At 41.4% G+C, this 15426-nt stretch overlaps 1 protein-coding gene across 10 annotated transcripts in view; it reads right to left on the bottom strand.

The window, feature by feature from the left end:
- The window catches only part of UNC80 (unc-80 homolog (C. elegans)), a 176271-nt gene that overhangs the window by 140670 nt on the left and 20175 nt on the right, over window positions 1–15426 (bottom strand). For 7 of the 10 annotated variants that reach the window (XM_014546049.1, XM_014546048.1, XM_014546050.1 and 4 more), the window contains exons 8-11: window positions 5467–5728; window positions 3556–3690; window positions 1708–1924; window positions 875–1051 (exon numbers count right to left, since the gene is read on the bottom strand). In XM_014546049.1, coding sequence (XP_014401535.1) covers window positions 875–1051; window positions 1708–1924; window positions 3556–3690; window positions 5467–5728 — 791 coding nt within the window. The remainder of the gene's footprint in view (window positions 1–874; window positions 1052–1707; window positions 1925–3555; window positions 3691–5466; window positions 5729–15426) is intronic. The other 3 variants (XM_005874189.2, XM_014546052.1, XM_005874188.2) reach the window with 1 other exon arrangement.

Raw genomic sequence — 15426 nt, forward strand, 5'->3', positions numbered from 1 at the left:
CTTTGTAGCTGTTTAAATACTTGGTTTTATCTAGTATATTTGAGCAACAACAAACAAGGATTATTTTTTCTCCTTTTCTTTAGAGAAATGGGACATAAATCTGTGATGGTCACTAATAGATATCATCAGCCCTAGCCGGGTTGGCTCAGTGGATAGAGTGTCGGCCTGCGGACTGAAGGATCCCGGATTCGATTCAGTAAAGGACATATGCCCGGTTGCAGGCTCGATCCCCAGTAGGGGGCATGCAAGAGGCAGCCAATCAATGATTTTCTCTCATCATTGATATTTCTATCTCTCTCTACCTCCCCCTTCCTCTCTGAAGTCAATACAAATATATTTTTTTAAAAAATAGATGTCATCAAATACTTGAAGTGCAATCTAGGGAAAAGAGGGATTAATTTATGCTCATAGGTTGAGAGCACAGAATAAGAACCCATCTCGAATTTCACCCACAGACACGTTTGCTCATATAAAGCACATAATGCATTTATCTGAAGTGGAAGCTGTCTGAAAAAGGGACTGGTGACTTCGGAAGGCAGTGACTTCCCTCCTGCTGAAGGTGCCAAACCCTTCAGAGGGACATCATAGAGGGGAATGAAGTCCCGTATCTAACTGTCCTCCAAGTCTCATCTAGCCCTGTGGGTCCATGATCATTGAAAACAAAGATGAATGGCCTGCCCTTGCTTTCCTTCTGAGATATATGGGGTTCCTAGTGTGCTGTTCAGTAGCCCTTGCCACTAAGGAAATTTTGAGAATGGCTCACAAGTAAATTACCAAGCAATATTCTACATGAATGCACATTTTCAGAAAGCACAAGGAGCCAGAGTACAATGAAATGGAACATGGAGTAAAAACAGGAAGCAGGAAAAGGAACCTGAACTCCCGCCTGCGGGCGCAGCCTCCGACCCACCTTCCTTGAAGGTGTTTTCTCCGTGGCTGTTGGAGTGGTCCGGCAGGTCACTCACCAGGGTGTGATGAGAGTGTGAGTGCTTGGCGCTCAAGCTCTCCATCTCCGTGGCTGCATCAGAACTGCCCCGCCGGGTAAATTTCCCTGAGATGGACAAGAATATCACAAGAGGGTTTTCAAAACTGCAAGATACTCTGCTGAGATTTTGTCTTCTGAAAGGACAGCAGTGAGAGTGAGGGGGTATTAGGAAGCACATAAGGCACAAATAGCAGGACTTGAACTTGCACTGGGAATGGTCAGAGTCAAGATGATTGACGAAGCTGCCTGTGATAAGGTCAGCCCCGATCTAAGCCAAATGTCGGACACCATCTGCTGGGCCCCAGCTAGCTGTCAGCTCTTAGCTTTAAGCTGGCCTTCTTAATATGCCAGCCAGAAAGAAAAATGTTCCTTTTCTTTACTCTTTCCTTTTTAGCAATCAAATTAAATAACAGCCTGTCTTTGGATTCACAAGGAAAACTAATGCACAGGCCCCTCTAAGGCCATGTTTCCATGTCTAGAATATTTAAGAAATGGGGCCATTACCTGTCTCATTACAGAAGATTCTTGAATGATTAATTCAATTATCTACATTTCTTTGGCTGTGAAGACACAGCATTATTTTGTACAGGGTACTCACATTTGGGCCCAAATTTCTTGACTAATCTGTTCAAGGAAGATCCACATTTGCCCCAGAGACCTAGATCCAGATTCCTAAATGGGTTACTCAAGATCGGCCCTATGTTGGGAGGTCCTGCGGTCACCTAGAATGGTGGTCTGCCAGCCGCCTTTCTCAATGCCTCGCCGGTCTTCTCCCAGCGCAGAGAAGCTTCCGAAGGAGAAGGTGCTGCGGGTGGGGGACACATCCAGGTGGTCCTCGTGAAGCAGGAAGGGCACACCCATTCTCCGCGGCCTCCTCTTCCCCGTGTGGTGCAAGGGGATGGAGCCCTTCCTCTCCCGGTCTTCTTTGCGACTCTTGAACTACGAGGGTGAGAGGTGAAGGGTTAGGCACAGGGCAAAGGAGAGCTTACAGTTTGCTCCCCAAAAGGCTCCATGACCTGCCATAAAATGTAGTAAATGTTGCAGGAAGAGGAGACCCAGAGAGTCACAGAATATCATGGGATAGAGATGGGAGAAATGTTCACATGTATTTAAAGAGGGAAAGGAATGAAAAAAGGGAGCATGTTCCCTGGGGTTTTTGCTGGGTTGATTAGAAAAGTTTTTCTCAAAGTGTGGTCTCTGGACCAGCCACATCAGCGTTCACACAGAGGTCATGCTGCAAGCCAGTGTTAACCTTTTGTTTGCCAAGCGGCGGACCTTCCCCACCTGCCATGCGCATCTATAGCCGCAAACCTCGCTTATCAACTCTGGTTGCCCAATTTTAAAATTAGACTTGTCAGTGACATCTCTGGGTTTGTAAACCCAGAAAATTATGGTAACTTAAATTCGTAAATATTCCAGCACATATGGAAGAAATTCCAATATCGATATATAGGGCTGCCACTCAGACACACGAGATAAACACTGCGACACTTGAGATTTGTTTGTGTTATCATGAATTTCACACCTAAAATGGTGCATTCTTCATTATTTTTTTACAGATTTCATCTTTGGAACATCAACAAAATTTGTTAGAGATGGGAGAAATGTTCACATGTGTTTAAAGAGGGAAAGGAATGAAAAAAGGGAGAATGTTCCCTGGGGTTTTTGCTGGGTTGATTAGAAAAGTTTTTCTCAAAGTGTGGTCCCTGGACCAGCCACATCAGCATGCACACAGAGGTCATGCTACAAGCCAGTGTTAACCCTTTGTTCGCCATAAGCATCTATAGACACAGCGGAGGACCTTCCCCACACGCCACATGCATCTACTCGTATAGCCGCAAACCTCGCTTATCAACTCTGGTCGCCCAATTTTAAAATTAGACTTGTCAGTGACATCTCTGGGTTTGTAAAGAAAATCATGGTAACTTAAATTCGTAAATATTCCAGCGCATATGGAAGAAATTCCAATACCGATATATAGGGCTGCCACTCAGATGCGTGAGAGATAAACACTGTAACACTTGAGATTTGTTTGTGTTATGAATTTCATGCCTAAAATGGTAAACATGGTGTGCATTCTTCATTTTTTTTTTTTACAGATTTCGTCTTTGGAGCATTAACAAAATTTAGTGTTTTGGGGGCTTTTTGTGTCGACTGTTTATTTTTATTTCGTGCTCGCTTTTCATATTTCTGTAGAATTGAAAATTATCATTATTCTATTATTAAATTTATCATTGTAATGTATTATATTGTGCAAATAAAATTCAATCCCCATAAATGGTATCAGATAAAGAAGTAATTGAACCAAGCACCTCACAAGAAGAAGAAGATGACATCCTTCATTCAACTCCAGAGTCAGATTATTTTTTAAATTAAATTCAAAATATTGTGGCGTGTGGGGATAGTTTCCATTTTGGACCGAGGCAGTTAACCGATTAAACTGGGAGATGAGTTTTGTTCCCCAGGGTCCTTTCCCACCCCACCCATACAGCAGCATGATCAGAAGCACCTCAGGCCCTAATCATTTATTTTATTACCAAAATATCAAAAGGGTAAGTGGCTCTACTCACCTTCTTAAAAATGTTCATGCCAAGGTCAGAAGAAAGATCTGGGACTGCAGACCTACGCAGATTGGTCAAGGACACCTTGGAAAAGGCCTCAGGACTGAGAGATTTTTCATCTTCATTACACTTCATGGTGAGATCCTTAATAGATAACAAAGGTTATGACTAACGACTTAGGGCTTTATATCTAAACTAGAGTCCCGGTGCACGAAAATCATGCACTGGTGGGGGGATAGTCCCTCAGCCCAGCCTGTGCCCTCTCACAGTCTGGGGCTCTCGCAATCCGGGACCCCTCGCTCCTTACCGCCCACCTGCAGCAGAGGCAGGAGAGGCTCCCATCACCACCGCTGCACTCGCCAGCCATAAGCTTGGCTTCTAGCTGAGTGGTGCTCCCCGTGTGGGAGTGCACTGACCACCAGGGGGCAGCTCCTGCATTGAGCGTCTGCCCCCTGGTGGTCAGTGTGCATCATAGCGACTGGTCGTTCTGCCACTCGGTCGATTTGCATATTAGGGTTTTATTATACAGGATACTTTCTTACTGAGATATATTTTTAGTAGAAATATGCCTACTGTGTTGATATCTATGAAATATTTAACTTGTATCCAGACTTTCAGAATCCAAATCCTGCTACTGAGGAGGAATATTTCATATTAATTATAACTTCTGTTTGGAGTTTTCCCCAGTGAGACTATGAAGCTCCAGAAAAGCTAAGAAAATAAGGATGGTATAGGTATCTTTTTCTCTTCTTATTAAAAAAAGTGGCTTTCTATTCAATGATTCATCAAAAGAGATATTTACTTTGTGCATAATCAGCTACTACTAAAACAGAATCTATTTCCTTTTCTCCCTGATATTGTATTGCTCATGCTTATTTTCAGAACATGCAGATGTTTTTCAGACACAGCCAATTCACATTTAAGTAAACCCAAATAACTGGGACACACCGCTAATCATATTTTTCTTTATGTATTCAATGCATGATGTGGATGAGAAAGAGGGGCAGAATAAGTGTTCAAGCTGATATAAGGACATTAATTTATCAAAAAGTGATTTTCAGGGGATGTCATCCCAACAATACATTCAGTTTACTACTCCAATCACCTATATTTATATAAAAGCCTAAGCGACTGTCTGACAGTTGGACCTTCTGACCAATAGCTATGACGTGCATTGACCACCAGGGGGCAGACACTCAACGCGGGAGCTGCTAAGCTGCGGTGACTTGGCAGCTGCTGTTTTCGGGTGATGCACCCAGACCCAGAGAGGAGGGAGCCTGATTCCAGGGTGCATCATCTGAGAACCACCCTCTCGCAATCCTGGACCCCTCGGGGGATGTTGGAGAGCTGGTTTCTGCTGGATCCCCGCAGGCTGAGGGACCCCACCTGTGCACGAATTCATGCACTGGGCCTCTAGTCTATAATAAATAACAAGACTATATATCAAAAAACAATATTCCTAATGATGACGCTGAGGCACTAGATACTTTTGAAATGTGGAAAAGAGGTTAAATCATAAGTAAAACTCTAGCATCACGCATTTTATAATATTAACATAAGTAAAACTCTAGCATCACGCATTTTATAATCAACATATTATATGTGTGAACTCTCTATTAAGTAGTGCTTTGATTATCTAAGACCCAATTTTCCATTATTTTGGATCAATGGAGGCTTACTCTAGATTAGTGTGGGAAAAGGGCATTCAGATAGCACTTCTTTGAATGGGAAATTAAATGCTAAAGACCAGCCAAGGGGTCCAACAGTAAAAGATGGAAGAGAAAGGTTAGTAGCATCACAGTAACCACCAGCCAAATATTCAGCACTGGAATAAGCAGGCGCTGGATACATAGAAGAAAAATAGAATCTGTTATAACCACAGTTACTGATTCAAATGACAGTGAACCAAGTCTCTCTTACTTGGGTTTTGTGGGTGTTCACCAGTGAGGGGGCTGCTGCCACCATTGAGCTGCTCCTGGGTCTGGGCAGGAGGGGAATATCTGGCTCTGGGAGCTTCTCTGGCTTCTCTTCCAACATGTGTCTCAGCCTTTGTAGATAATACATCAGAGACCACTGAGTGCCTTCCTCAGACCAGTGGGGCTGGAGTAGGCAGCGAAGAACAGCAACATCAAAGTAGGTGGCATAGCGGGACCTTTGGCATGGAGGTATCACAAGAGAGACCCTGTTCATGGCAGAAAGATGATTACATTGGTAGTCAAACATTCCAAAGGGTGGCACATGACTTTTAGCTCTGCTTTTCTCATTTGTTCTTTATTCATTCACTTAATTTACTGGTTACTCTAATATCGGAGACTCTGTTCATGGCAGAAAGATGATTACATTGGTAGTCATACATTCCAAAGGGTGGCACATGGCTTTTAGCTCTGCTTTTCTTATTTGTTCATTTATTCATTCACTTAATTTACTGGTTACTCTAATATCCTCCAGACTGGTCTCATTTCACTTTTGATAGACACTGCCGGGAAGTAGAGACTTGGAGAGAGGTAGAAATTATCCAGGCAGAGTTGAGGATTGGGCAGGAGGGTGGATGGCACTTCAGTCAGAGGGAACAATGCCTACAAAGGTATGGAGTTTTTAAAGTATCATGAATTAGGGAAAATCACAGGTAATTGATATAGCTAGTGAGTAATTTCGGTGGTAGACAATGAGGAAAATCTATAGACACAGATGAGGCTCAGATCATGATGTCTCTCTTATTAAACTGAGCTATCAGGTTTGACTTTTAGCTCAAAAGAAATAGTAATGTGTGCTTAATTGGGCTATTTTAATTTCAATTGTGATAATATGATATAAAAACACATGGAAACTGCAAAGTACAAAAAACACACAAAAGTTATACTATGAGGAAAATAAAATCATTTTGAAAACTCAATTTATGTAAGATAGCCAAACTAATTTTTAAAATCTTGAGATTTCAAGGTTCTGGAGTTCTATTATTCATTTTAAACACATGACATATTCATTATTTAGTCATTACTTTAATTGTGCTACAAAATAGTTTTTAGCAATTACTCAGCATAATACATCATCTTAGGGGATATGAAGGTAAGTAAATTTAACTTCCTTGCCTTGAAGAACACATGGTCCTGAGAAAATTACAGACAATAAATAACAAATTATAAATTTAGAACTTCTGGGATCAAATATGCAATCTTAAATCTAAACTTAACTGCCAAGTATAATTTCTTCCTAAATTAGATAATACAAAAGTGCTATCAACTAGCAAATGGTGCTACCCACACATGAAGAGCTTAAGGAAAAACACAGCCACTTAGATTCAGAGAAGTTTTCCTAAACTTCCCAAACCCATACTTTTTAAATTGAAGGTTATCATTTATTATTGGTTCAAGAGATTAATTCAAAAGGTTGTGACTACTATTAAAAAGTTAACTAAAACAAAAACCATCAGACACAACAAATTAAGTAAGGATTTGTCTGGTTGGTGAAACTTTTGTTTCACCTCACATCTTTGTCATGAATCCTAAGTCCTTGGGACAAATTTCATTTTTAGCCGAGAAATGGAAAAAAGAGGCTGACAACTCCAGAATTCCATCAACCAAGCGTCATGTGATTGTTAAAGCTGTATGATCCAAAGCAGTAAACAGGTCAATGGGCCCACTTATTCATGCCAGAATATTCCCTTCAGCCCAGCTGGTGTGGTTCAGTGGTTGAGTGTTGACTTATGAACCAGGAGGTCACGGTTCGATTCCTGGTCAGGGCACATGCCTGGGTTGTGGGCTTTATGCCCAATAGAGGGAGTGCAGGAGGCAGCCAATCAATGATTCTCTCACATTACTGATGTTTCTATTTCTCTCTTTGAAATCAATAAAAATATATTTTTAGGAAAAGGTGGGGGGAAGAGGACCTATGTAATACTTTCAACAATAAAGAGCAAAAGAAAAAAGCAAACGGTTAGCAGAAGGAAAAAAAAAGGAATATTCCCTTCAGGTGATAGGGGCCCATCTCTCCCAGGGTGAACTGGTTTGCTTCCTAAGATGGCTCTGTTACTTTAATACCCAGAATCATTTTGCCTAACATGAATAAAATGTATTTTTTTACTGTGGGTTGCAGTAAAAAGTTTAAATATACAAACCCAGATCAGGACAGGTGCCCTGTGAATCATTTTCATAGCCTCTCTACTTCCTGATCAAAACACATCTTGCACTTCACTATTTCTACTCTCAGTACCATTGTATGGCCTGCTGAGGAACAACTGCCTCTGTACACAGTGGTTTTGAATGTCAGTGATATCTTGTCATCTAATCAATATGCTTGAATATTTTAGTTGATAAGTGGCAAACTAAATATGTTAAAATTCAATCACATAATGTGCTACAATACTATTTATGTAACTGAGTTGGCAGTCATATGAAGAAGAGAAACTTTCTACATTTGATACAGGATTTTTGCACTGGAACACACTGTGTTCCCCTGGGCAGGATGGTTCCCCGGATTCTTTGTCCTGGGAGTCAAAGAATGAATCCACAGACAGAAGATGGAAACTTACTGAAGAACAAGTACAGACTCCCACGTGGGGAAGGGGAAAGAATCTCACAGCACAGACTGCCACATGGGGAGGGGGAAAGAATCCCACAAAGTTCTGTGAACCCCTCTGGCCCCTTTATAAAGGCTGCAGTTCCTGTGTCCTGATATCCCCTCTGATTGGTCAATATTCCCTTTGGTTTAGTCACTATAGCAACTCCTGAGCTCAAAGGTCAAACATCACTTGAGACATGTGAGGCTCTCCTCCCTCATTGTTCTCCCATTCCCTCTGGGCTTTCTGCCTCCTTCTTTATTTTGTAAATATACCTGGTAGACCTTTTTATGGAAGTGTAGCTGTAGCCTGTCCCTTGTCTTATGGAAATGTAACCTCTGCTCTGTAGCCCTGTGTATTTTCCATGGACCCTTAATTTTTAAAATTTCCTAAACCTGCCTATTTCACCCCTAAAAATTCCCATTTCACAATCAGCATATATGTTATGCTGGAGTTCATCCCTTTGCCAGGGAGCTAGAATACTCTAGACATCAGCTGCATGGCAACTTTCAATTCATCAGAAATCCCGTAGATTACCCCTCCAATCACTTCTCATCAATTGAGACTAGGTATCCTCCTACTCGCCTTGCTTTTTCTCTGCTTCCACTCCTCTACTCAAACTCTTCTAAAAGACAGAAAGTTCCCACCCTCTAATCACATGGTTGGTTCCCCTGGAAACCAACCCCACGCCTTAGTTGCATTCCAAATGTTCCCTTAACATAACAAAAGACATTTTATCACTCATCACTTAGGAAATTCTAAGGGTTTTAGAAGCTCTTGGCACAAAGGCTAAATACATATTTCTTATTATAAACAACAATATCATGAATTCCAACCAAAATTCCAAAGGGATTTATCTCTTATACATCAATAAGACTGTTCTGAAATTTAACTGGATGGATGAATAAAAATTTGAAAGTAATTAAGAAAGATTTAAACAAGAGTGCAAAGAGTATAAATTGCCAGATAGTAATCTGTTTTACAACAATATATTTAACCAATGTAGTACTAATTTAGGAATAGATAAGAGTTCAATGGTATACAATATGGAACTATAAAAAATTCAAATATTTATAAAAAGTTAATATATAAAAAGGTCCTGCATCAAATTAGTGCAAAAGATACTATAATCCTGTATAATAAAACCCAAATATGCAAATCAACTGAATGGTGAAACAACCAGTCGCTATGACGCTTACTGACCACAGGGGGCAGACACTTAACGCAGGAGCTGCCCGCTGGTGGGTCAGTGCACTCCCACAGGGGGAGCACCGCTCAGCCTGAAGCCAGGCTCAAGGCTGGCGAGTGCAGCGGCAGTGGCAGGAGCCTCTCCCGCCTCCACTGCAGGCAGGCGGTAAGGAGCGAGGGGTCCTGGACTGTGAGAGGGTGCAGGCCTGGCTGAGGAACCCCCACCCCTACCCTCAGTGCACGAATGTCGTGCACCAGGCCTCTAGTATATATAACAAAATATATAATATTGTCATAATAGACTTCTCAGAAAAATTTAATTAGGCCCATCTTAATTACCATATTTTATTCCCCAAATAAAATCAAGGTGGATTAAGATTTAAATGTAAAAATATGAAACCCTAACAGTACTAGAAAAACATTTTGGCTATTTTTTAAAAAAATATATGTTTTTTCTTGATTTCAGAGAGGAAGGGAGGAGAGAGAGATAGAAACATCAGTGATGAGAGAGAATCATTGATCAGCTGTCTCCTGCACACACACACCTCCCCCCTCTCAGGGGATCGAGCCTGCAACCCAGGCATGTGCCCTTGACCAGAATTGAACCTGGGACCCTTCAGTCCACAGCTCTATCCATTGAGCCAAACCAGCTAGGGCTTGGCTATTTTTTATAATCATTGAGTAGAAAAGAACTTTATAACAATCTAATGGCCTCAAATTTAAAACAACACAAATGCCCATCAACACGTGAATATGTGGCAGAACAAGCACAAACCATAAAAGCTACAGGAACTGTCAAGAAGTAAGACCACATACCCACCAGAAAGATGGCTAAGAACAGGCAGAGAGCAGCTGGATCCCACATGGCAACTCATTTCACCTAAAGGTAACCCTCTTGCTTCATTATAATACATCAGTGTGGTAAACAACACACCCCATGTCACCATGATGGGAATGGAAAGCCCCTATCAGGACACAAAGAGGCCTACAGAGCTCCTCTGAGAAATCTCCACTCCTTTCCCAGGAAGATCCTGAATATTCCTCCCCCTTATTGAATACCCAATTAAATGAACCTCAATAAAGGAAGTAAATTCTGCTTAAGGGAGGCTGCTCTTTCTATGGGGTAGCCTGTTCTTTGTCTCACTGCTTCACTAATAAACTCACTTTCACTTTAAACTCTATGCTGGCTCACATTTGAACTCTTTCTTGTGTAAAGTCAAGAACCCACAGTGGATTTTGGACGCTCCTGTCCCTGACCCAGGAATGCCTGCATCAAATGGATAAACAAACTGGTACATCTAATTCACTGGAATACTACTAAGCAATAAGACAGAGACTATTGATAAACACAATAATTATGCTGAATTAAAAAAGCTGGCCCCCCCAAAAGAGTATGTTTTAATTTATATAAAATTCTAAAAATTTCCAAATTAATCTATGTGACAGAAAGCATATCAGTGGTTGCCTGTGGATGGGGAAAGAGTAAGATAAGTGTTAGGATGAACTACCCTTAATCTCTCCTGCTTGGACATGTTTTCTAAAATATATCCTATATAATAAAAGCCAAATATGCTAAGTGTCTGGTCATCTGGTCATCCGTTCAACCAATCAAAGTGTAATATGCTAATGATATGCTAAGGTCGCTCAACCGCTTGCTATGATGTGCGCTGACCACCAGGGGGCAGACAGTTGACCGGGCGACCAGTCGCTATGACGTGCACTAACCACCAGGGAGCAGACGCTCTGACTGGTAGGATAGCTTGCTGCTGGGGTCCGGCCGATTGGGACTGAGCAAGACAGGCTGGACATGCCCTGGAGCCCTCCTGTGGTCCTTCCCTGACTCCGATAGTGCACTGGTGGGGTTCCCTCAGCCTGGCCTGCGCCTCTCGCAATCTGGGACTCCTCGGGGGATATTAAAGAACTGGTTTTGGCCCAATCCCACAGGCCAGGTTGAGGGACCCCACTGGTGCATGAATTCATGCACTGGGCCTCTAGTATTGTTATAAGCCTTTTCCTATACCTTGGAGCAGATGGCTGGCACCTGCAGAAGCAAGATAAGATGAATTCTCCTTCACTTGACCACCCTCTGCACTCTCCTCCCTTGACTCCCTTGACTGACTCATGCACCCCCTACCCCTGACCCTATATTGCATACTTCTACCCTATATAAGAGAACCTAACCACCCCCTCGGGGCTGACACCAACACACTGGTCTCAGCCCACTGTGAGAGAATGTAATAACATTTCTTAAACTCTCACAACGTCTCTTGACCTGGCTTCTTTCGGCAAGGCCTAACAATAAGAAAGGGGAAAATTACAAAGAGGCACTAGCAAACTTTTGGAGGGTGAAGGGTAGATCTATTTTGACTGTGGAGATCGTTTTACAGCTGTATACAACATATAATAAGGCGGAGAGCGATTGGAGCTGAAGCATTGGGGTTCTATTTAGTTCTGCTTTTCAATAGACAAGTAAATATGTTACACTTTCCATGGTAACCATAATAAAAATAGGAAGTTTTCTTCCAATAAAAGACAAATGGAGATTGGAGAAAGCTCATTAATCAATTAATAGGCAGAGAATAAAAGGAAAAAAACTCATGAAAAGCAGAGTAAATAAACAGCCCAAAATAATATGGAAGATATAAATAAAAATGGCAATCATAAAAATAATCACCAAATAAATATACTAATAAGATACAAATTATCATATTGAATGTAATATACATATAGTTTTACACAAATTTGTCTCCTTAGCCCCTGGATGATGTGCTATGCCTGCTTTTCCACAGTATTTATTATCTAACTTTTTATTATGAAATCATTTTAATAAAAAAGGCTGAGTCTCAGAATTTTGTGAGTTGCTGAGTTTTCATAAGAAACATAAAGGTTAGAATCAAAATTAAGGTTTCTATCCTGGGCAGGATATTTTTCATTTGCCTCCAACCCCCACTCCCTGACCCCATTCACTCTACCTTCACTACCTGCTGTCCTGGAAGATTGGTTCATATGGACTCTACACAGGAGTCTCTGGCTCCTGGTTGAATTTGGCAAGAGGAGGCTCCCAGGAGACGGGAAGGCAGAAGGACCAGGATTTCTTTCAGAAGGCTCCACCCTCCCAGAGATTTGCCTAGGGACGGCACTGTGATCTAGGGCCGACAAGAACTGTGACTACTGATGGTTGCAGCTCTTGTTAATCATTCCCTCCATAGAGTTCTTCACAACTGCTCCCTTCCTCTGTCCCTTCAGGCCCTGAGCTCCTAGGCCTCCTGCTGGCCCCATCCATGATCCCTAGAGAACTGCACTAGCTCTTGTGGTTTCCCTACATCCTATCCAAACCTTTGTAAACCACCTGAACAGAGCAAGAGCAGGACAGACTTTCTGGACACCTTTGACAGTCCAATATGGAGTCACTGTCAGCCATGGCAATGATGTCAAGTGCTATGTCAAGACTGAGGCAATGGGGTGTAACAGTAATGCTCCTAGGAGGATCTGAACACCCAAAAGCACAAGTCTGGACACATGGATAAGGACTCTATCTGGACATCGATAGAATGGGACCTTCACCCCTTGTGAAGAACTATAAAAACTCTAAGCTTTAACCATCCAATGCTTAAGCTTGGCCATACCAGGGGGCATGCTCAGAGCTCTGCTGGACTTCCACTCCACTGGACAAGATCTGCCACTACAGCTGCCACGCTTGAGGCCAATGTCCACCTTTCCATCTGTGAATACCCCCCGTGACTGGGACTTTGTGCTGGAGGTTCATTCTGCTCACTTCTATCAGGTAGGCTCCTCTTCCTCTGTGTATAACCTGCGGGTGACTCTATTGGCTTATTGGGGAGGTTTCCCCTAATAAACCTGGCATTGTGGAAAGACACAAATGTGTGTGAGTGGCTCCTTTCAGGGATGCCCTTGCCCATGACACAACCTATTTTGATCGCTTCACAAATTACCCAAGTGTGACCTGTTTCCTGACTGATTATATCCTGAAGCCCAGTTTGATGGAAAATAACCTTGTTTCTCATTTCTACCAGTTGTTTTTTTTAAAGAGGCCTTTACCACTCTTCCCTCTCACCCCATCCCATGTTTAAAAATGCATGGACTAACCCATTCCTCTCAGCCTATCCTTTATACCTAGAATAATGGGATTTTTTTTTTCAGAAATATACTCTTGACTTTATAAAGAAAGACAAAGTATGAGGTTGGCTGGCTACCAGCTGGGTAATTTTAGGTTCTTCCAGGATTTGTGGCAATCATCTGACTTATTGTAAGAGCCTGTGAAAACTGTTGTTTTCTGGACTAAGAAGCTGTTCAACAGAATTATTTATCCCCCATTGTATTAGATGTCTTTACCCTTTTACTTTCTGCCCTACACCTCTGTGTCCCCAAATATTTCTAGTTAGTAATTTAGATTAGGGAGTTGCATAAGTTATATTAAATTCCTAGGGCAGTGTTCCATATAATGAGATGCCAATGGACTACTTCCATGAGAATTACAAGGGGGACAGGGAAGACAAAAGCTGTTCAAAATGCAGACTCCGGATTTACCAGAATTGCTGAGGATAGAACCCAGAAATCTTTATTGTAAAAGAACATCTCCAAGTAATGAAAATAAATAATCTTAATAAGATTAGAGGACAATTGCCCTAAAAAAAAACATGTAAAGCTTGGGCTTTGTACTTTGAAACCAACATCCAAAACAATTCCTATATGGAAACACTAACTGGAATGATATGTTGGCAGTTTTGTCCCCGAGGGTGCCAGTTGAAACCAACCAAAACAATTCCTATATGGAAACACTAACTGGAATGATATGTTGGCAGTTTTGTCCCCGAGGGTGCCAGCTGATTATATTTCTGACTTTCTCTACACGCAAAATTTATTTGAGTGTAAGTAATTCTAACTGTGCAGTTGAGTCCCGTAGTCATTCACTACTTCCTAACAGAGCATGTCAGTTCAGTGATGGTGAACTGCACAATACCAAGGCTCCACCGATATAAAGCTGTAATTGACATTAAAAACATGTCAGTAACTTCAATAATTAAAATTTGTAAGTAAATTTACATTTTAATTGCTTAATATTTAAAGAGACTCCATTTGAAACAACAATGAATATAAAAGGGTATTCTGTAGCAAATATTTATAACCTTCATATTAGTTGTTATTCAAACACTAGTTTATTTGGCTTAAAGTATGAGATATACTGGAGTGAGTAATCAATAAAAAACAAAGGTGATAAATAAATATTTTTATATAATTTAAGATAGTATTATCAGAAGTAGTTAATGTTTCACTACTAAAAAGTCATTTTCGTTAACATTAACCATCTATCTAATAAACTTTTTTAAAAATATATTTTATTGATTTTTTACAGAGAGGAAGGGAGAGGGATAGAGAATTACAAACATTGATGAGAGAGAGAGAGAGAGACATCAATCAGCTGCCTCCTGCACACACCCTACTGGGGATGTTGCCCGCAACCAAGGTACATGCCCTTGACCGGAATCGACCCTGGGACCTTTCAGTCCGCAGGCCTAGAGAATTACAAACATTGATGAGAGAGAAACATGGATCAGCTGCCTCCTGCACACCCCCTACTGGGGATGTACCCACAACCAAAGTACATACCCTTGACTGGAATCAAACCTGGGACCTTTGAGTCCGCAGGCCGATGCTCTATCCACTGAGCCAAACCGGTCAGGGCAATCTAATAAACTTTTGAGAGGGAAAAAATACAAAGCTAGATAAAGAAGCCCTGGCTGGTTGCTCAGTGGTTAGAGAGTTGGCCTGTGGACCAAAGGTTTGCAGGTTCGATTCTCAGTCAAGGGCACATACCTTGGTTGCAGGTTTTCCAGCCCAGATGAGGGCGTACGGGAGGATTCAACCAATGGATGAATCTCTCTCACATGGATGTCTCTCTCTCTCTCCTCCCTCTCTTCCACTCTTTCTCTAGAAAGCAATGGAAAAAAATATCCTCAGGTAAGGATTTAAAAAATAAAAAAATTAATTAAAAAACTGGATAAAGATGGTATGGGGACAGTTTAGTGTATGATATGGTAGAAATGTTCTTTCCAACTCTAATATCCTATGATTGTATAAGTGACTTGGTAGAAAAAAATGAAAAATAAAAATTTTTT

This window comes from Myotis brandtii, unplaced genomic scaffold, assembly GCF_000412655.1.
Source record: "Myotis brandtii unplaced genomic scaffold, ASM41265v1 scaffold43, whole genome shotgun sequence".
NCBI classification, from domain to species: domain Eukaryota; kingdom Metazoa; phylum Chordata; class Mammalia; order Chiroptera; family Vespertilionidae; genus Myotis; species Myotis brandtii.